This window comes from Aricia agestis, chromosome 2 (genome assembly GCF_905147365.1).
Source record: "Aricia agestis chromosome 2, ilAriAges1.1, whole genome shotgun sequence".
NCBI lineage: Eukaryota > Metazoa > Arthropoda > Insecta > Lepidoptera > Lycaenidae > Aricia > Aricia agestis.
The window spans coordinates 15,992,267-16,012,942 of NC_056407.1; the positions used below are offsets into that span (position 1 = coordinate 15,992,267).

Genomic DNA, 20,676 nt, shown 5'->3' on the forward strand with positions numbered 1-20,676 from the left:
ATGGTGTTTTTGGTTTCATATGAAGTATTTCAGGCATATGTTACCAGAAAGTAAGATTTTGCACCAGAATACACCATGATTCGAAGGTGGTGAACAGAACTCCTTACTCCTTATAGATACATATTTGGGGGTTTCGGCGTTGTCTTAAGAACTGAAAGCAAACTACTATGCAAATTCAATTAATCATCATCATCACCACCACTACACCATACATCCATGAGTAATCGACGGAACTCCTCAAAATTTATATGGAAACATATAGTGATTTCGATTATATGAGAAGTATCCTAAGCATATGCTACTAAAAAGCAAGATTTTGCAATTAGATAGACCATGGTTCCGAAGGTGCTAAGATAACTCCGGATTCCTTATAAATACAAGTTTGCGGCTTTCGGAGTTGGTTTAAGAACTGAAAGCATAATATGCTACTATGCAAGTTACATTCATCATCATCATCATCACTACCACCAGTGACCAGTGACCATGAATTATCTAATTATAACCCTATTATTGGTACTTTTAATCGTCTTTAAGATCAAAACCCAAATTTGTCGAACGATTTAAAAAATTATAATGTTAATTCAATGTAAATGATTTGACCTTGGTGTTTAGGTTACCAAGTTAGCAATTTGATCATGAGATCTTTGAGGTATGCTAATCTCCTTAAAATTTATACGGACGATTATAGTTATATTTGAGCATAATATTATATTATGTTGAGCTGATGAGTTTTCATTAGTGTAATGATGGAAAGAAAGTCACTGAACAGAACTTTAGAGCCTTTAAAGACAGGCGTAAGAACATTAATTTTATCATTGCTTGATTAACGCCAAGCATATTATACAGTGGTATATGCTTGGAGTTGCTTAAGCAATTCTGAAGTGGTAGTGATCTCAGACAATGAGTTCTCACATCATGAAAGTGTATCTTGGATCCAAAGTCACTAAGCATAACACATTAGTCTGTACAGGAAAACTTATTAATGACTAAAAAGAGTGAAATTATTATTATTAACAAAAAATAAAAACCGACTTCCAGGGTAAAAACAATAATAATTTATAATGAACAAAAAAGTATTAAATAATTTAATAACTCTTACTCTTTGAAGTGCCTTAGGCATAATTCTCCTAAACCTCAACTATTTCTGTTCACAATATCTTCATTATTTTGAAGTCGGTACCAGTTTTAAATATAAAAAATATTTTGTCATAGAACTCAGTATTATTAGCTGATACTTCAAAGAGTAACAATTATTAAATTATTTAATACTTTTTTGTTCATTATAAATTATTATTTTTACCCTGGAAGTCGGTTTTAATTTTTTGTTAAAAATAATAATTGTTAAAATTTGGTTGTAGTCATGCTCAAAATATCTAATATTTTGTAAAATGTAAACTGCATTAATCAGGGTCATACTGTCATCGCTCAAGAAAGAAATAAAACACAACGTTAGCAAAATGAATGGCACATTTATATTTAATTAATATTATTCATTTTTATAATTATAATTTTCTCATAATCATCGATCATTTATTCTATGCATTTGTTGAAATCAGACGCTATACAAGTGGTCGGCGTGTGATCGGGAACGAAATGGAAACGAGCCTCGAGCGGCGAGCGCGGCGCGGCGGCCTCCCTGCCCCCCCCACGCCGCCCGTGCCGCGCCCGCCAGGGGAAAACAACTTAAATATAACGCTAAATGGAAGAAAATGTCAACTAAACTAAGCGAAATAAGTGTCTTACGTCTAACGATACAATACTAAACAAAAATATTTCAACTCCCTTTTCGCACGGATTCGAGCGGGCCGCTATTCGCAAAATCTCATTCGACGAACAAAACAGTCAAAAATCAACCTCACTCCCTATATAATACAGGCGAGGGCGGCGGCTGGCGGCGCGGTACCTCGTGCGGCGCGCACTGCCGTACCCCGCCCAGCCGCCCCCTCCTCCGCGACCACATTACACGATAATCGAAATGCAACTACAAACAAATGAACGTATTGAGCGTTAAATATCGATATTTACAGTCTCCGAGGTCGGCACGTTCCTGACTCACTAAATACTGATAATCTTTTGGCTAGCTTAAAGCTATTCATTCGACCCGACTGATAATTTATACGCGATTTAAATTCATCTCATAAATATTACATATAAAAATAATACAATAGCGGGCGGGCGACGGCGGCCGGGGGGAGGTGGAGGGGGCGAGTCCAATCAGACGCGTGCAGCACGCCCGCCGCCGGCGCGCCCCGCCCGGCCGCCCCCGCCCGCCGCGTAAGTACAAAACGACGAGTAGCTACCGAATTAAATAATAATAATAGTAAAAAATAATCTACGCAAAAAACGTAGCCGCTGTAAAAATGTAAAAAATAATTTCACTGGAGTTAAATAAAAATATAAGTACACGACGTAAGTTAGCAGCCGTCGACGGCCGACCGCGCCCGCCGCGCCCGCACGGGGCGATACACCACGCTGCACGCTGAGAGCTATCCCGCCGCGAGTCGCCGCTACACGCCCGTACTGTACGAGCGAGCCGTTGTATAACAGTTAATAATAATAAATAAATAATCGGCGACGACGGTAGCGGCGGAATAAATTCATTCTCTTTTCGTAGGACGTAGATCTCTCGACATAACGTATTCTGCGCTCGACTGGCCGGCGGGGATACTTCTCAGTTTGCAGCGTAGTTCACAATGTTTTCTAGTTAATTACAATACGTAAAGTCAGCGCGGTGCCGCTACATAGTTCGGTACGCAAACCTCTTTGGATTTTGGTAACTGAGGCACGGCTGGGGTCGGGGCGGGCGGGCCGCGGGGCGGGGCTTCCGCATCCAAAGTCCATTTTCCATATTATTGTCAAGCTTAAAACGTGGGGTGAGTTCACAAAACGGAGCGATGTCGCCATAAAAATGGACTCCGGACCGCTGACCTTAACACCTAACGCTTATGGCAGCAAAATTTAAAATCGTAATTAAAATATCTTTTTATTTTATCGTCTAGGTTCCCTATACGAGCTAGGCTATACAATCGTCCGACGCGCCGCGCGGGGCGCCCGGTCCTACGCTACAATATACACACTTACACTATAGTCCGCGCTCGCTCGCGGCCGCGGGCGCCGCCGCTCTCCTCCGCTACGATCAATATTTCGAGCGTCCCGCCCTGCCGGGAGGAGACGAAGCGACGGCAGAATCGAAGATAGAGGCGGAGCGGTCGTCGCGAAAGCGGAGGACGTCCAGATTAGAGTTCGGCGGCGACGACGGCCACGACGTCTCGCGGTTCGCGCGTCGGCTGCGCTACATATAGCACGGTGATGTCTATACATACACATATTTACACGTCACACGCGAGTCGGCGCGCGGGCCGGCCCCCTAGAGCCGGCTAGGGGGCGGCGGGGCACGGGGCGCGGGGCGGTCAGGCGGGCGCGGGCGGCGGCGGCGGGGGGCGGCGCTATTGCGGCGCGGGCGGCAGGCCGGGCACGTGCGGGTAGTGCGGCGCCAGCAGCTTGGGCGCGTCCTCCGCCTTCTCCTCCTCGCGCCGCTTCAGGCACGCCGCTTTCGGGTTCAGGTTGCGTTCTGAAACGAAACATCACGACGTTAGTGATACGACAGGGAGATGCGAACTAGGCGTACCTAGTATTATATTGACCGTCGGGCGACTGACCTCGCACTTGCTGCTCCAAAGTCATGATGACCTCGACGGCCATGTTGAGGATGCCGAGCTTGGTCTGCGGCTTGTCGCTCTTGAGGTGCGTCATGCACATGCGGCCCAGCTCCTTCAGCGCCTCGTTGATGTCCCGTATCCGTATCCTGCGACACGCGCACACAATGACGCAATTCTCACTTGCAATACTTATGATCCAACATCGGCGAAACGTAAAGAAGAGTAAAATATGAATATGCTTCCGGTTTAAACTTAACCATCTCACCCTTAATATTGCATCTTATCTTAATATTTTTTATTCTCATAATATTGAAGTTGACAATAATTGGATCTTTGTAGACAAAATATTTTTTGAAACAAGAATCAGGACCAAACGAACAACAAAAAGTGTGATGTAATATTGTTCCCGTTATTATCCAACGGGGTCACTGTAATCAATGCTCATTAATTTCACAGCAATGTTTGTATGTACAGTGTACACAATATGTTCACTACTAACGAGGTACGGTGTGCGAGTGGGTCGTCCTCGGCCGGTCGGCCAACTGAACTCGATAGATTTCTAGAAACGTTCAAAAGAATATATGAACGGGGCGGGGCCGGGCGGGGCTATTAGGGGCTCACCTCTCGCGCGCGTTGTTGGCCTGCCGCCGCTCGCGCTCGCGCTGCGCCTTCGCCTGCGGGTCCAGCTCGTCGTCCCCCTCGTCCGCCGACGAGCAGCTGCCGACACCCACCACTCAGTCTCCGTACACTACTGGTGCGACCCCGAAGATTCTACTCCCGTTTAATCTTAAATCGAAACTGGATCTCGGGCGGAGAATCTTTTCGATCGCATCGATCATAGTTAAGTACGTACTCGGACGGACGTCTCACCTCGGACGACGGCGGCGCGAGAGAGAGAGCGACTCGCGACCGGCGACTACCCCCGCCCCGCCCCGCCATTGATGGTCGTTAGTGATGATACACCATTAGCTCGTGAGTGCATGTTAGCTAGCGACAAGCGACAACCGCTCTAGCGCTCGGCCAGTCACACCGACCGAGAAGGATACACCTCGCAAACAAAAGCACCGATGGCTACATTTTATTTACAAATGGATGGTTACACCGTACACGTAATAGGAACATTTCAGGCACCTACACTCTACAGTAAACAAAGACACAGAAGACGTCGGACATTGATCGCAGCGCCCCGGGGTTATTGTGGCGAGTTGGTGCCGAGCTCTGCAAGTAACGGTTAGTACACGACATCAGCCCGACGCGTGGGTCAGATGATGTTTATGATGAGGACGAATGTTTGGGATCGGGTTAAGAGTTAAGACATAGGAATTAGAAGCATGGAATTGTGTAGGCACGTTTGTACAAAGACGAGGTGTTAGTGTGTAGGTGGGGCAGTACCTCTCCCGCACGTTGTTGGCCTGGCGGCGCTCTCTCTCGCGCGCGGCCTTGGCGTCGGGGTCCATGTCGTCCTCGTCCGCCGACGAGCAGCTGGGACGCATCACAGATACGTTACTCACGCTACACACACAGACACACGCGTCACCACACCACTACACCACTCGCGAGCGCACGTACGTAAGCACGCACGCGCTTACGCACGCTCGTACGCACCACCAGCTCGTTTACGTGCCAACGATTTCGATACTATACACTGACAAGAGTATTTGTTTCACAGTATAATTATTATATCACATACCGAGAAGCAGACATTCTTTGAAAGTAGCTTATCAAAATCATTGGCGGCGTATGGTGTATTAAATAATTAAGTAAGTACATTATAAAAACTGTTAAACTATACGGCAAAGATATGAAGTATATTATAAATATATTTTGAAGTATTAAAAAATAAGTAACAATAATAAATTAAGTAGATTATTTAATATTTTACTAGAGCAAATCACTTTTGAGAAAGTTAACTTAATAGTTATAAACTTTTATATTCTGTTCTAGGGAGGTACTCACTATCTACGCGAGCGCTTGCCTCCGGGTTTGGCGAGGGCGTCGGCGGAGCCCGACGACGACGGCTTGGAATCTAGGCCCGAGTCCGGGGGCTCTTTACGTTTTTCTGTAAAATGTCAAATAATTTATTTAAATTAGATAAATAACTAAAGACTAAACCGTCAGGGTTTTCACATTTACATCAAATAGAAAATATTTTGCACACCTAAAGTATTTTATTTTCCAACGGTGTGAAATATGTAATTATTAAAAATTTAAAATATTTCAATTCTCCCTACAAGTCTAGATATAGAACGTGAACAGAGTGCTACGACTCACTGGTGTTGGGCAGCTGCAGGTGGCGCTCCATCTTGACGGGCTCGTGCAGGTGCGGCAGCGGCGCACGGTGCTGCTCCGCCGGGTATAGCTCGGGCGCCTCCGCGTGGTTGCGCAGCACGTTGATCGCGTCGTCCAGCCGCTCCTCAAGTCGCGCGCCCTGCACGTACACCGACACTTTAAACGCCACTCGCACGCACACGCACGCACGCACAAATGCACGTACACAAGAACGCATATACGCACGTGCACACGCCCATATGTACGCACGTACGTACTGACGCGTTGCGCACGTGTGTCACTAGCGAATCTTTTTTGTAATTATATTACAAGCCAGCGGATCGGGCTACCGTATGAAGCATATGAGCATGTTCCAGTCATTCGGACACATCGTCACTGTAACTAGTACACATCACATGTTTACATTCAATCGAGTATTACTGCAACTCTCGTATAAAATTGTGGTCATGCGAACTTCAAAATTTAAAAATTAGCCGAGTGTTTAGCGTCATCATAAAAAATAAAAAAATAAGTAGAGAAAGTATTCGAAGAGTGCGAGGGTCGGCGACGCGGGGCCGTTCGTATAGTTTCTCTAGTGGGGCGGGGTGGGGCGGAGTGGGGAGGACATGCAGGTACTCACCCCGACGTCGCTGTGGTCGCGGAGGAACACCATGGCCTCGTCGAGCTGCCGCTGCTCGGCCGGCGCGCCCTGCCACGGGTCAGCGGTCAGCGCGCGGCGGGAGCTAGCCGGCCCGCTACTACTATACAACGCCTCAGCCCTCGTCACGTTCACAGTCGAATCACCAGGTGATTCGTAACTTTTAATATTATGTAGAATTTGATTCGCATCACCGTGTTCGGTTCGACGTAATCAAAGGTGAGCTAATTTACTTTTAACATTTCCGAGGGCTGTATTTACATGTTGCGGAGGCGCTGATTTTTTAAATAGAATGTCTAATCTACGGACTACGACTACGGTCGATCGTTCGCAAAATGAGTATGGAACATCTTATAGGCTCTAGCTCCACGCCGCTCGCTGGTACAAAAATAAAAATCAAACAACATCAATAACGGACGATGCGGCAACACAGGACAGACTATCAGAATGTTAATTCATTGTTTATAAAATATACATCAATTATTTAATCGATTACAAGTCGTTATATTTTCGTACATATACTGCCGCATCGTCAAAAAATATATAGTAAGAAAATGTAAAAAAAAATTAAAAGCGACTCAGAGCCCGCACTCGGCTACAGTTCGGTGAGAACGTTTCTAGTGCTACACTCCAACTGTAATTAAATTGATCACAATTCACATCTCAAGCCCAAATTTTCCCACACTCGAAACATTATCACGTCAGCGTCGGGCTCGGAGGGAACGTAGAGGAGCAAAATGTAGTTAGTTACATCCATGCGGGGCATGCGCACAACGGCAAACGTCCTACTGCACCTACAGGCTACAGCACTCACTCGCTAGTCGCTACGTGTTGCGGCCCCGGGGGGCCGGCCGGTCGCGTGTATGAGATTATTGTTACGGCCGCGCTCGGAGTCATTTAATAATGACTAAACTTCAATTTAATGAGAAGTTTAACCGATAATGTATGGCGCTTACGTGAAAATCTTCATTTGATTAAAATATATTCGTCTCCGAGTGCTGCAGTTAATGTTGTAACTAATTGTAACCTCAGTTCATCGTTTGAGACTTATTAGATTTCGCACACAGCACAACTTATCACGTTTTCGTCGAGGACTCGTCTTATCTCGTATGTGCGCATTTTGACGAGAATTTCTACTACAGCAGCTATCGCGGCGCCCGCGCAGCGACTGACTGACGAGTCCAGCTTACGGCCTTATCTGTTAATCTGCTCGATGCTTATCTTATCCCCCGTCTCACTGGCGGTGGCGGTGGAGTTTGGCGTCACGAGTGTCGAAGATGACAGGTAGCAGAACTCCCTGCTCGTATACTACTACTATACACTACTATACCGGTTGTAAGATTACTTTTAGGTAACAGAATTTTTATATATTTGAGTACCGCTACGAGTCGTTAATAATCATTTTAAACTTTCTGTTCTTTGTCACGAAACTGAACTTCTAAATGAGGGAATTTACCTATATAAACAAATTCGGTAGCTGCATTTTATATCATTTAATTACAATGATTTAACGTTTCGATCCAAATAAGTCTCAAACTCAAAGTCTCCCTGGTGTATAGTGGATAGCGTATGGTAATGCAATGTAAGACGGCGCTGTAGAATACTGTAAGTGAGGTATGTGTGAGCGAGTTTCAGGAGAGCACTCCTCGGTGTGATGTGGGATGTCGTGAGTCGGGACTAGAGAAGACGGGTTCGTGTGGAGTTTTCGGAGAAGACTCGTGTAATGCGGTAATGCGGTATGTGCCGTGGTGGCGTGGTGTAGGAGCGCCACTCACCATGACCGGGGCCGGGAAGACGCCGACGTGGTGGTGGGGGGCGGGCACGGCGGTGAGCGGCGCGTGCGGCGTCGACGCGCTCGGCGGCGACGACACGCCCCCCGACACCCAGTTCGTCGGGGCCTGGAACACACGTAGTTTACTCTATGAGCGTCTCCCGCATTCAGTTTTGGAGAAAAAACTAAAATTATTTTTCTAGTCATTAATTAATAATTTCACTCGTTGTTAGCACGCGACGCTGCATTGAGCCTGACTAGCTGATGCTTTCTATATGTCGCTATTCGCTTGCACTACTGGCGAAGTTACCACATGTTTTCAAAGTCCCCCGACTTTGGATAGTCGGGGGACTTTCCATCCATAGTCGTAGGATCGGTATTTACCTGTCCATTGTGGTGGGGATGGTGCTGCGCGTGCTGGGCGTGGTGCGGGGAGTGTTTGAGCGGGTAGAGGCGCGCGTGCAGCGGCGGCGGCGAGTGCACCGGCGTGGAGGGCGACGAGCCGTACGACGACAGGCTGCCCGCCTCCCCCGCACCGCCCCCCGCCCCGCCCGCGCCCGCCGCGCCGCCCGGCGTGCTCGCCCCGCCCGCGCCCCCGGCGCCGCCATACATCTGGAACGTCACATCGTACAGAGTTACTGACGCTGCCCGAACAACATTGGTGGAACGTTCATGCAGTCATGTCTTACTCGTACATGACTGCACTCTACTTCTTAGTACAGATACAGAAATAAGTCTTAGCCCTTTGCTCTGTCTCGCCGACAGTTTTACCAATCTTAAGTTTATTTATTTATTATGTCGCTATCACTTAAAAAGCTATTTCGTCGTTAATATTTCTCGTCATTTTATCCATTATACACTACATAGCAAAATGAAAAATTGTCGAGCAATATAAGCAGTGTGGTCGAATTGAAGATCTCTCCCGAGCTTCGTCGCTGGACAAGTAGAGCGCGAGCTCGCAAGCTGTCTCGTCGATTCGCGAGATTAGAAAACTGCGTAGCGAGAGAAGTCTGCGAAGCGTATACTCACTGGCTGCATGGGCGGCTTGGCGACGATCATGGGGTCGGTAGGCGAGTGCACGGGGGCGGCGGCGCGGAAGGAGGACATGGGCGGGAGCGGCAGCTCGGCGCCGCCGGGCGCGGCCGCGTCGCCCGCCAGCGCCGGCGCGTACGGGTCGTGGTGGTAGGGCGGCGGCGGCTGGTAGTACCCGCCCCCCCACTCGCCGCCGTAGTACGGCTCCTGGTAGCCGGCCGACGCGCCCGCGCCTTTCGGCGACGCGTACCGGCTGGGCGAGTCGTGACCGAATTCATCGCTGCCATACTGAAAACAAACAATGCACCGGTCAGTTTATGAACACAACAACTGTACTACCCAAAGGAATTCCACGAGTGCTTTACAAATTTTTAAAACGAATATTTACCGAGAGAATTGTATCAACTCTCGCTAAAATTATATTCTGTCGTGCACCAAGCCAACACCATAAAGAATGGTGTTAGGCGATCGGTCGGTATAATGGTGCAGTTAAGTATATAATCGTATCTAATTCGGTGAGCGGTATTAGTCAGCGGCCGCCCTGCGCGAGAGGCGATGCCCATACTCGTCACTTGCGACACCGCACTCCAGAGCTTTCATAATGACCGGACCGCCGCGCCGAGATAAACAGCGGGACTAAAGTTCGAACAAATGTTACGAATTAAATAATATGTGATAAATAATGAGGTTCAATGCCCAACCAGACAAACTGAACAATTAAGAGCAGGCTGCCAAATTTTGCTGTGTTTTCTAATAAGTATTACGATCCCGGAAGACGCTTGACTTAAATGAAATTAATATTTATTTAATCACTAGCTGTCCCGGCAAACGTTGTTTTGCCATATACATTTTTTTTTTGGTATGAAAAATAGATGTTGGCCGATTCTCAGACCTACTCAATATGCTCACAAAATTTCATGAGAATCGGTCAAGCCGTTTCGGAGGAGTATGACAACGAAAATTGTGACACGAGAATTTTATATATTAGACTAGCTGTTGCCCGCGACTTCGTCCGCGTGGACTTCAGTTTATAGCGCGCGACGTCAACAAAATTGGTGTCAAAAGCTTTTATAAAAAAAACCCTGGTACCCCTTAAATCAAAACAGCTGTGCAGCTGTGCAGTGTGCACATAATATTTCATTTTTTTAAATTAAATATTTATATTTTATGCCAAATTTTAAAGCTTATAATGTAGCCCCCCAATTACACAACTTTACCCATAAACTATTTATCATTGATAGGTTTAAGGTTACCTCACTGTATATAAAATAAAGTACTGGCTTATAAAAAATCGAAATTCAAATGAAAGATGATACCACCTTTTATAGAAAGATGTTGGGCAAGCGTTAGCGCGATGTAAGAGACACACGGAGCCATCTAGTATGAATTTTTGGAACTAACTTAATTTGAACAAATTTTCGTATTTTCACCCCCTTACAACCCTTTCTTCCAGTAAAAAAGTAGCCTATGTCCTTTCTAAGGCTTTAGACTATCTGTATACAAAATTTCATTACAATTGGTTCGGTAGTTTTGGCGTGAAAGCGAGACAGACAGACAGACAGACAGAGATACTTTCGCATTTATAATATTAGTATAGATTGTATATTTATTCAATTATTTGGACTCGACAGTTATTTTTTTCGAAATAATCCATCTTTCTGGGCTTTTCAACAAATATTCTGTTACACTTATTGAGTTACTACTTAACAGTGGCGAAGAGTCCATATAACCCGATTCCCGTCGGCTTCCCTTTTGGAAAATCGAATCTATGGGCCAAATACATTTTTATCTAATAAATATTTTACATACTTAAAAAAACTTTGAATTCACTAAACGCCTACAAAATTTTATAAGCAATAAATTTTTCTCTCACTTGAAATAGTTTGAATTGATAATTAATCGCCCACAAATTTATATAGGCAATGCAACGTGCAGGCCGTCTACGATAGAAGCCGATAAATTAGCGGGTTATTTCTTCATACAACGATATTTCATAGTAAGCATCTGTCCTTTTCATTCCTGTGAACTGATCGTCATGTTCTGTCTCGTTCTACCACGCGCCAATATACTCGGAAATAAGCCGATACTCGGCGAGTTATTACGGAGAAAGGTTAATTAGCAACGCACAAGTGCGAGCGAGAAAGATGAACTTCATGAAGTAAAATTGTTATGAGTCAAATGGCGGATGAGTGTTTGTAAACAACTTGTTTGTTTTGTGTTTAAATGTCGAATGTTATTTGTTTTAGCGTTAAGAAGAATGCAGTGTCGCGAATTTAAATTAATTTGTATTGTGATTTCTTAATTGTGACTCGTACAGCTGAGACTGTTGTCTGACAGATTATTTGCTGTCGAAGGAAACTTAGTTTTGAATGACCGCATGTGCCGTCACGCATACAACTTAACTCAGAAAGCATTTTTCAAAGGTATCATTATCAAACTTGAAACTCGAACATTGTTGAACATCAGTGCTGAGCGTTTTGGTAAGTAGATTTTTTACTCCGGCTTCCCTTCCGAAAATATTCACCCTTCGCCACTGCTACTTACTATCATTAAATAACTTGCACTACTACAATCACACACTTTATAAAATAATGGCTAAAGGAAATATTAGTATCTATATATTAATACGTGAGCCAAAAACTTTGCATCCCTTTTGACGAAAAATGGGGAAACGTAGGTGAATGAAATTTTGCACAGTTATAGTTTATATGGTGAAGGAGTGCATCGAGCTAATATTATTGTGAAATTATGCTTTTATCATACATTATTTTAACAAATAAAACATTACACACACTACAACACACACATTAGGAAAATGACAGATTTTTGAGTGAGAAGCCTATACATACGAATTATAATACTCTTTTATTTATGGTTGAAGTCTGTTGACAACAGGTTGACAAATTGAAAATGGATTATAGTTTTTTTTATTGAATCTTAGATACTATTAGACATGCTTACACGGCCAGTCTGAGATCAGCTGAGCCCCAGAGACAGGAGTTGAAAAAAATATGATAAAGTCAATATATTTTTACAAAATATAGGTAGTAGTTCTAATGTCATTGAAACTAAGGTCGAATTTCGACCAATGGGCGATCTCTAGTTGTATTTAATTTTTAAGTTATCATCAAAAACAGTTTTGGGAGTTACGACCTTTACTTTCGTGCTATAATGCGGGAACCGCTGTTACGCCATATTGTTCACTATTAGCTGCAGCGTAAAGAGCATTGATAAATAAAATAAATACTTAAATAAATAAACGTTTATTCAACAAAAATTTGAACATTACACAAAGTACCTACATTTAAAATATAAAATTAAATTAAGAAATTTAAAAAAAAAAGCCGCCAAACAACTTTAAAAAGTAATGAAATAATATAAACTACCTTTAAGTTCAAATAATTCCTAACTTGTATAAAGTAATATTTTAGTCCATAATTGTTGTCAAGGTGTGTGGGGGGACCGCCAAGTAAACTCAACCTATAATCGCCAAGTCGCTGATTATCTCGATTCAGTTCGCTGTGAATTGATCCTTAAAACTTGTTATGTGAAATCACAAGCGGTCACAAAACATCTACACAAGCGGTCCCCCGACACACCTTGACAACAATTATGGACTAAAATATTACTTTACACAAGTTAGGAATTATTTGAACTTAAAGGTAGTTAATGTTAATTCATTACTTTTTAAAGTGGTTTGGCGGGGTTTTTTTTTTAATTTCTTAATTTTATTTTATTTCATACTTTTTAAACTTGTGTTGGTTTAAATAGTGCGGAATAATTCCTATCAACACAATCATATTCTCGTGATTACCATATTCTATCAATGTCCTTTTCGATGAGGCCGTTAATATGAGCCCAAACATGAAACCTCCACTTTGGGTTCATACGAAGCTCGGTTCTTATAGAATCTAGGCGATGCTGCAGCAGCAGCATGTAAATATTTACTGTTTATCTACTTCTTACTGGTTGTCGCAATTAAAATGAGCCCAAACACGAAACCTCTGCTCTAAGTCGGCGAGGAGTTGGATATCCTATTGATTACCAGGAGATGCTGCAGCACCAAGTCAACTTTCCATTATTATGTGTATAGGTATATTGTATATTCACAAATGTCACAAACTAGAATGAAATATAAAACCCATCAAACGACTACAAGTTAAAAGGCCAACGGCCTTTCATGAACCAGATAAACCCTGATTGTTCAGCACTGAACAGGCTAACTGATGAACTATGGCTAAGAACACTCTCGATCATATCAGCTTTCAAACAAAAAAACTAGATCAAAATCGGTCCACCCGTTTGGATGCTACGATGCCAAGGACAGATACACACACAGACAAACAGACAGACAGACACGTGAAACTTATAACACCCCTCTTTTTTGTCGGGGGTTAAAAACAGAAAAAAAGACAATAATGCTAAATAAACAAGGCGCATTTAGAGATAAATTGTAGGCAGATCCATTTCTATGGTAGGCACTGTAATGTTTAAACCGTGAAATGGAATCCGCTCAGGTTCATGACTGTAGGTTTCACAGCCCCTGATATTCTGTAGACCCATTTTTGTCAGCGTTGGACAGACTAACAGACATTGCTCGGGGGCACGATTCATGGAATCATTATATTATCACGATTGGAGGATAGCGGGGTGTGTAGAAGGGGCTAGTATGCTTTGATATTTTTGGCAGGTTCTTAATGATTATTTGTTAGTTTTTGCAAAGAAAATTATTCCTAAATTAAAAAGATAAGAAAAGCGTGTAGATAAAGAAATTATCGATGACGTAATAGATGGGAGGCGCGCGATAGTCGTATACAGGAAGCCGTGCCGCCGAAATGTTTCACATAAGTTTTATTTACACGCAAACAAGTGTGTGACTTGTGAGTATGTGCGTAATGTTTTATTTGTTAAAATAATGTATGATAAAAGCATAATTTCAAAATAATATTAGCTCGACTCCTTCACCATATAAACTATAACTGTGCAAAAGTTTATTCACCTACGTTTCCCCATATTTCGTCAAAAGGCATACAAAGTTTTTGGCTCACGTATTAATATACAGGATGTAACAAAAATAAGTGATAATACTTTAGGGTGTGTACGTGTTTCTTGTAGAGAATTCACTGTGAAAGTAGCAGCGCTGAAAGACCAAAAATTTTTTTCACTTTTGTATGGGGAAACTCGTGACGCCCGAGCGTCCCCTTGACCCTTGCCCATACAATAGTAAAAAAAAATTTCGTCTTTCAGCGCTGCTACTTTCACAGTGAACTCTCTACAAGAAACACGTACACACCCTAAAGTATTATCACTTATTTTTGTTACACACTGTATAAATAAGAGAAGGATCATTTTTAGGGTTCCGTACCCAAAGGGCAAAAACAGGACCCTATTACTAAGACTTCGTTGTCTGTCCGTCTGTCTGTCTCCAGGCTGAGAATTGATCGTTTAAAGATATAAGATAAATATGTAGGGGGGCTCCCATACAAAAAGCAATTTTCGGCCTAATTTTGCTCTATAATGGTACGGAACCCTTCGTGCGCGAGTCCGACTCGCACTTGGCCGATTTTAAGCAGCGGAGGAGGCCGGGCGTTACCCACGGCTTTAAAAGTTTCTTTCGGTTTGAGAGTTTTCTCGTTTTTGTGTTAGTCTCTATTATTTTCCTCATAGTGGAAACTTATAGATCTGCTGCTGTATTGGGGTCTTGTAATTGATAGATTGGTGTAAAATCTAAGTTAGCCAGCTCGCTGGATATTTGTTTATAATCTAGTTGTTTAGTAGTTTTCCGGGGTCCTGTCTTTAGTTTTTGTGTTGTTAGGAAGTGTGGTAATATCGAGGTCCGTTATATAGTAGAGTGGGCAACAATAATTGTTTTGACGGGAAGTTTGGACTTTAGCATGATGTGGTCAAGACAGCTGGAAAGTCGAGTAGGTAAGGTGTGATACGAATGATACTAGTAGAGTTAGGTTAGGTTAGGGGGGAACGCTTCAGTTTGCCGGAGAGTTCCCACTTTGGTGGAAGTCCGTCTCTTTTGAGGTAGACCGGCCGGTCGTGGAGGGAGTCCTGTGTTAGACAGATCCAGGACATCCCTCCGTATACGGCTGAAGGCAATCCGCAGGTGGTTTTAGTGGGTAAGAGTCCCATATACCCCCGGGGTGCTTCAGATAACTGAGGCACATCCCCAACCCGGGGCACCCATGATGGGTTTCCCCTGCGCATCAAAAAAAAAATAAAAGGTTAGGTCTTTGTTGGGGTCCTTGGAGTTTTCTGCTATGTTTATGTTTATGTCACCCGTGATCACTATATTGCTCGTACGATCTATTTTAGCTATTAATGCGTCGTTGAGAGAGTATAGAAACGGGGCTATGTCCTTAGTTGATGGCGATCGATATATCGCCAACACGGTTATATTGCGATCAAAAGATAATAAGATGTAACAAACTCTTAAATTAGAAATTCTTTCAGTGATAGTTAGCCCATTTATCGAGGAAGGCTATAGGCTATATTTTTCACGCTAAGACTTATAGGAGCGAAGAAATAGTGGAAAGTGTGAAAAAAACGGGAGAAATTATATTTGAACGCGCTAATCTCAGGAACTACTGGTCCGATTTGAAAAATTATTTCAGTGTTAGATAGCCCATTTATCGTGTATCGTATCGTATAAAAATGTGCGGTTCCCACACAATATCCTTTTCTGATTTGCGCGTAAGCGACTCAAATGATATACGGGAACAACTTTACTATAAGCCAAAGTCCACGCGGACGAAGTCGCGGGCAACAGCTAGTTTAATTATAAGGCCTTAATTGGCCTTTTTGAAAATATCAAGTACCTACCTGTTGCCATTATTGATATCAAGCAAAAAAGGCCAAAAATCACGTTTGTTGTATTTTTTTGGCCTTTTTATTGACACGCACTTGGCCGGTCTTTAGACTCTTTAGATACTCGTAGTAGTACTTTAGTTTCCTCTATCTGGTGCCTTAAATATACATCATAGTATATTCATATAATATAGATACTGCACTTCGGTTTTTAATTGCTGGATGTACTGAAAACTGTTATGTAATATTTAGTTGTGTTAAGACAATTCATTAAAATCTACACTCTCTACTTACAGTCAACATCTACAACCACTCAAGAAGGTTGGTTTGATAGAATTTATGGTACCAAAACAACTTGAGGGGTATTATAATATTATGTCAGTTAAGTGAGGTGCTTTTTTTTCTCACCCTCTCTCCCCCGCCTAGTGAGATTTCATGAGATTTTATTCAATCCCCTCCCTCACCCCCAATCTCACGTGAGATTTTTCAAAATGAGGGTTTCTTACGTAAACGCGTTGGATTGTTTGACAGTCAGTAGATGTATCACGTCAAAGTATGAATTAAATTATTTTCTTTCGAACTAATTAGTAAATCTATATATAATATTAATACGCGAGCAAAAAACTTTGGATCCCTTTTGAAGAAAAATGCGGAAACGTAGGTGATTGAAATTATGCTTTTATCATACATTTTTTTAACAAATAAAACATTACACACACTACAACACACACAAAAGGAGATTTTGATTGACAAGCCTATATACACGAATTGTACTCTTTTATTTATGGTTGAAGTCTGTTGTCAAATTGAAAATAGATTTTGTTTTTTTATTGAATCTTAAATACTGTTAGACAATCATTACAAGGCCAGTCTGTCATCAGGGGGCGTCCACAAATTATGTGAGGTGTTTAAGGGGGGGAGGGAGTCGAGTCAAATCTCATCTAATCTTACATTGGAGAGAGGGGGAGTTTAGAAGATAGAACTAAATTTTTGATGACCGTTATCAGACAGAGCGAGTAGCTGCAGTCGTTAAACGTGATAGTTAACATCGCATAGCACCGATTTCGCCTACCGGGCTTATTCGCCGCGCGTTTTCTGCGAAAACCATCGCTGCAGATGCAGCGGGGTTTTTCAGCGAAACGTGACGTAAGCCGGCGGAGCAGCAGGGAGGTGGGGACTGGGGAGGCGGGACGATCGCTCCCGGGTTTACGAGCGCCATCAGTCTGGTGCGAGTCGAAGTTAATATACGGGGCAGTTAGCCGGATCCGGCGCTCATTCCTCCGTGACTCACCCGCTATTGTTAGCCGAGAGCCGCCGATCGCGGCTTCTTACGCTTCCCTATCGACAAAAGTATTCGATTCATCTCTCGTGTCAAATATTTTGAAATTAATATTTTCCCCTCGCTTCAGGAGACAGCCTCGAATTCACCACTTTGTTGAATTCCTAAACTATACAACCAAACTCCAGAGATTCCTCGCTTGTCTGTCTTCATAATGAGTCCAACTCCCATCAGTCGCGGGCGGCGCGGCGCGGCGGGAGCCCCGACCCCGCCCGACAGGGCTCAGCGTTTCCTGCCGAAGCGACGTAGGCCCGCGACGGAAGTACAACATACTTTAGTTATAGGAGTGTCATTAGGTATACCGTATCAGCTACATAAAACATTCATATTATGCCGGATTTTTGTATACTTCGGATGATGAAAATTTTGTAGCCACTTGTCACAAACTAACAATAAGGTGTCACCTGTGCCCGGAAAGGGACAACGATATTTATACTACAGAGAGATATACGCCATAGACGCGACAAAGGCTTTCATTTTTTAGATGAAAGTACAGCTCTTCTGGTTGTCGCTAATGTTCCTACCGGGGTTGACAATGATCGAGTCCAGGCTCGAGGGCGACCGCGGTGGCAACTGCCAACAGACTCGCGCTACATCGCACTGGAAGTCGGAACACGCATGAATCAACATCGCATCCACACCGGCCACCGCACACCGTTCCCAGAACGTACTCCGTACTCCATACCATCTGTTAAACATTACTTACGGTGCTACTCGATGTTAACAACGCCTAAGTATATCTTTAAGGAAAATAATCCCCAATAATTAGATAAGGTATCTCCTGGAAACTATTAAAGTGCTCAGATTAAAAAGCCAGGACATTTTTTTTAAATTGAACTTCCCTACTTCAACTCTGATAATAATCATCGATATTAGCATTTCGGGAGGAAGACACAGTCCCAATAGTGATGTATTGTTAGTACCCCGGCAGCGAGCATCCGACACCACTACACCAGCGCTAATGGATGTGTAACGCGATACCCGCCAGGGACCTCGGGCGCGGGCTCCTCACTCACACATATCTCGGGTAGCACGGATTCGATATACCTAATAGTTAAGTACCCAAAATACTGAAAATAAACGACACCGAACTGTTTTTGGATATGAAGTGTAACCTCGATCGCGTAAAGTAACCAAACGCTGTTTGTAACCAAATTAAACTAATTCCTAAATCTATAATTATATTAATACGTGAGAGAATTATTATTTTTAACAAAAAATTAAAATCGACTTCCAAGGTAAAAACAATAATAATATGAACTAAAAAGTATTAAATAACTCTTACTCTATAATAGTGCTTTTTTCAGAATTCGTCTAAATCTCAACTATTTCTGTACATACTACAGTCTTCATTATTTGAAGTCGGTACCAGCTAATTTTATCGTGAGTTCAGTCAATGTCAGAATATCTGAAGCTTTTGGGACTGGTACTTATGGTTGAAGTCTGCTGACAACAAGTTGACAAATTGAAAATGGATTATTGTTTTTTTTTTTATTTAATTTTAGATACTACTAGCTGTTCCGGCAAACGTTGTTTTGCCATATAAAGTATTTCGCCCATATTATTATTGCAGTGACTAAATAATTATGTCACCATGGCAACGTCCATCCGGATCTAATGTAAAACATTCCAAAATCAACAACTCCTTATAAATAAGAAATTAATTGAAAAAACATTTTCCAGTAGACCAAACTGTAAATCTAAACCATTCTCGAATCTCCACGAACACACACAAAAAATTTCATCAAAATTGGTCCAGTCGTTTAGGAGGAGTTCAGTCACATACACACGCACACAAGAAATATATATATTAAGATTAGACAATGCTTAAACGGCCAGTCTGAGATCAGCTGAGTCCCAGAGATAAGAATTGAAAAAAACTATGATGAAGTCAATATTTTTTACAAAATATAGGTAGTAGTCCTAATGTCGCTGCAAGTAAGGTCGAATTTCGACCATTGGGCGATCTCTAGTTAGTTAAAAATGGTGTTTCTATATGTCAAATGTGGTGATGCAGCGGTAATGACAAGCTATACATCACGCAGTACACGAGCGCGCGGCGTCGAGGTGTCGAAGCGCGCGGCATTGGAGGCAGATTATGATATATTATTTGGTTGTGACTCGTGTTATGATGTATTATTAGAGTACTAATTCTGCGGCGAGTAGGCGGCGGCACTCCGCGCACTATTGTCGCTATCGTTTTATACACCACTCGACGCGACTGTATTTTAGCTCCGTGCGTAGCGACTAGCGAGTACGCGCAACAATAGTAGCCGTAAATACTAACGGCTGAAACTTTTAGCATAAATTAGCTCTCCTAAATCTAAGCCGTCTCCTTATTGTCCCGGGTTAGTGATAGATTTACGTTCTAAGTTCTTCGAACGACTATTCTAATTTATAAAATAGATCAACCACTCGACGGAGTATTACAGTAGGTGCGGCAGCAGCGCTCGTGGCGACTCACCCCGCTCTCCTGGCTGGTGGCGGGCGGCGGCTGCAGCTGGTCGTAGCGCCGGCGCGCGCGGTGGCGCAGCAGCGCGGCGGCGTCGGGCTGGCCGAACTGGAATATCTGTTCCTCCCGGGCGCGCTCCTCCTGCTCGCGGCGGGCCAGCAGGAAGTCGGTGCTGATGAACTCCTCCCGGCCCTCGAGGATCTCGGAGGTGAGGCGCAGCGAGTCGGAGGTGTGGCGCAGCTCGAGCTCGGGCTCGGGGCGGTAGGAGTCGCAGGCCTGGCTGAAGGTGTTGAAGTACTCGGTGGCCAGGTCTTTGGCCTGGTAGTGGTCGGCGGGCGGCGGCTCCGCGACCAGGTACCCGCCCTCCATGCCGTCGTGCCGCAGCGCCATCTCACTTGTGCTTCCTCATCGGGCCGCGGGGCTATGTCACTCTATGCGAACACTTGTCACTTCGATGCACCATCTGTATTCACTGCTACGAGAATGCGGTCCGCATGACACCGAAGGCAAATTTATTTCACGGTAATTCCGTTTGCGTATTCTTTCTTAAGAAAATATTATTTTATAACTCGGAATAGGGTATGGTTTAAATGGGGAGGCATATTATATTTATTTATTATGTAGTATGTACATCTAACGGCTGACTGTTGACTTTAAACGAAATAGGCGGCGAGGCTCTCG

The 20,676-nt window shown here is 43.5% G+C and overlaps 1 protein-coding gene across 8 annotated transcripts in view; it reads right to left on the reverse strand.

The window, feature by feature from the left end:
- Window positions 1-2,773: 2,773 nt before the first annotated feature.
- LOC121738636 (transcription factor 12) overlaps window positions 2,774-20,676 on the reverse strand; it is a 91,440-nt gene continuing 73,537 nt past the window's right edge. For 2 of the 8 annotated variants that reach the window (XM_042130849.1, XM_042130842.1), the window contains exons 2-11: window positions 20,008-20,458; window positions 9,386-9,676; window positions 8,741-8,968; window positions 8,361-8,483; window positions 6,568-6,636; window positions 5,931-6,087; window positions 5,616-5,718; window positions 5,052-5,171; window positions 3,660-3,805; window positions 2,774-3,571 (exon numbers count right to left, since the gene is read on the reverse strand). In XM_042130849.1, coding sequence (XP_041986783.1) covers window positions 3,447-3,571; window positions 3,660-3,805; window positions 5,052-5,171; window positions 5,616-5,718; window positions 5,931-6,087; window positions 6,568-6,636; window positions 8,361-8,483; window positions 8,741-8,968; window positions 9,386-9,676; window positions 20,008-20,385 — 1,740 coding nt within the window. In that variant the 5' untranslated portion in view covers window positions 20,386-20,458 and the 3' untranslated portion in view covers window positions 2,774-3,446. Of the gene's footprint in view, window positions 3,572-3,659; window positions 3,806-4,280; window positions 4,377-5,051; window positions 5,172-5,615; window positions 5,719-5,930; window positions 6,088-6,567; window positions 6,637-8,360; window positions 8,484-8,740; window positions 8,969-9,385; window positions 9,677-20,007; window positions 20,541-20,676 lie in introns of those variants that run through there. The other 6 variants (XM_042130888.1, XM_042130881.1, XM_042130856.1 and 3 more) reach the window with 5 other exon arrangements.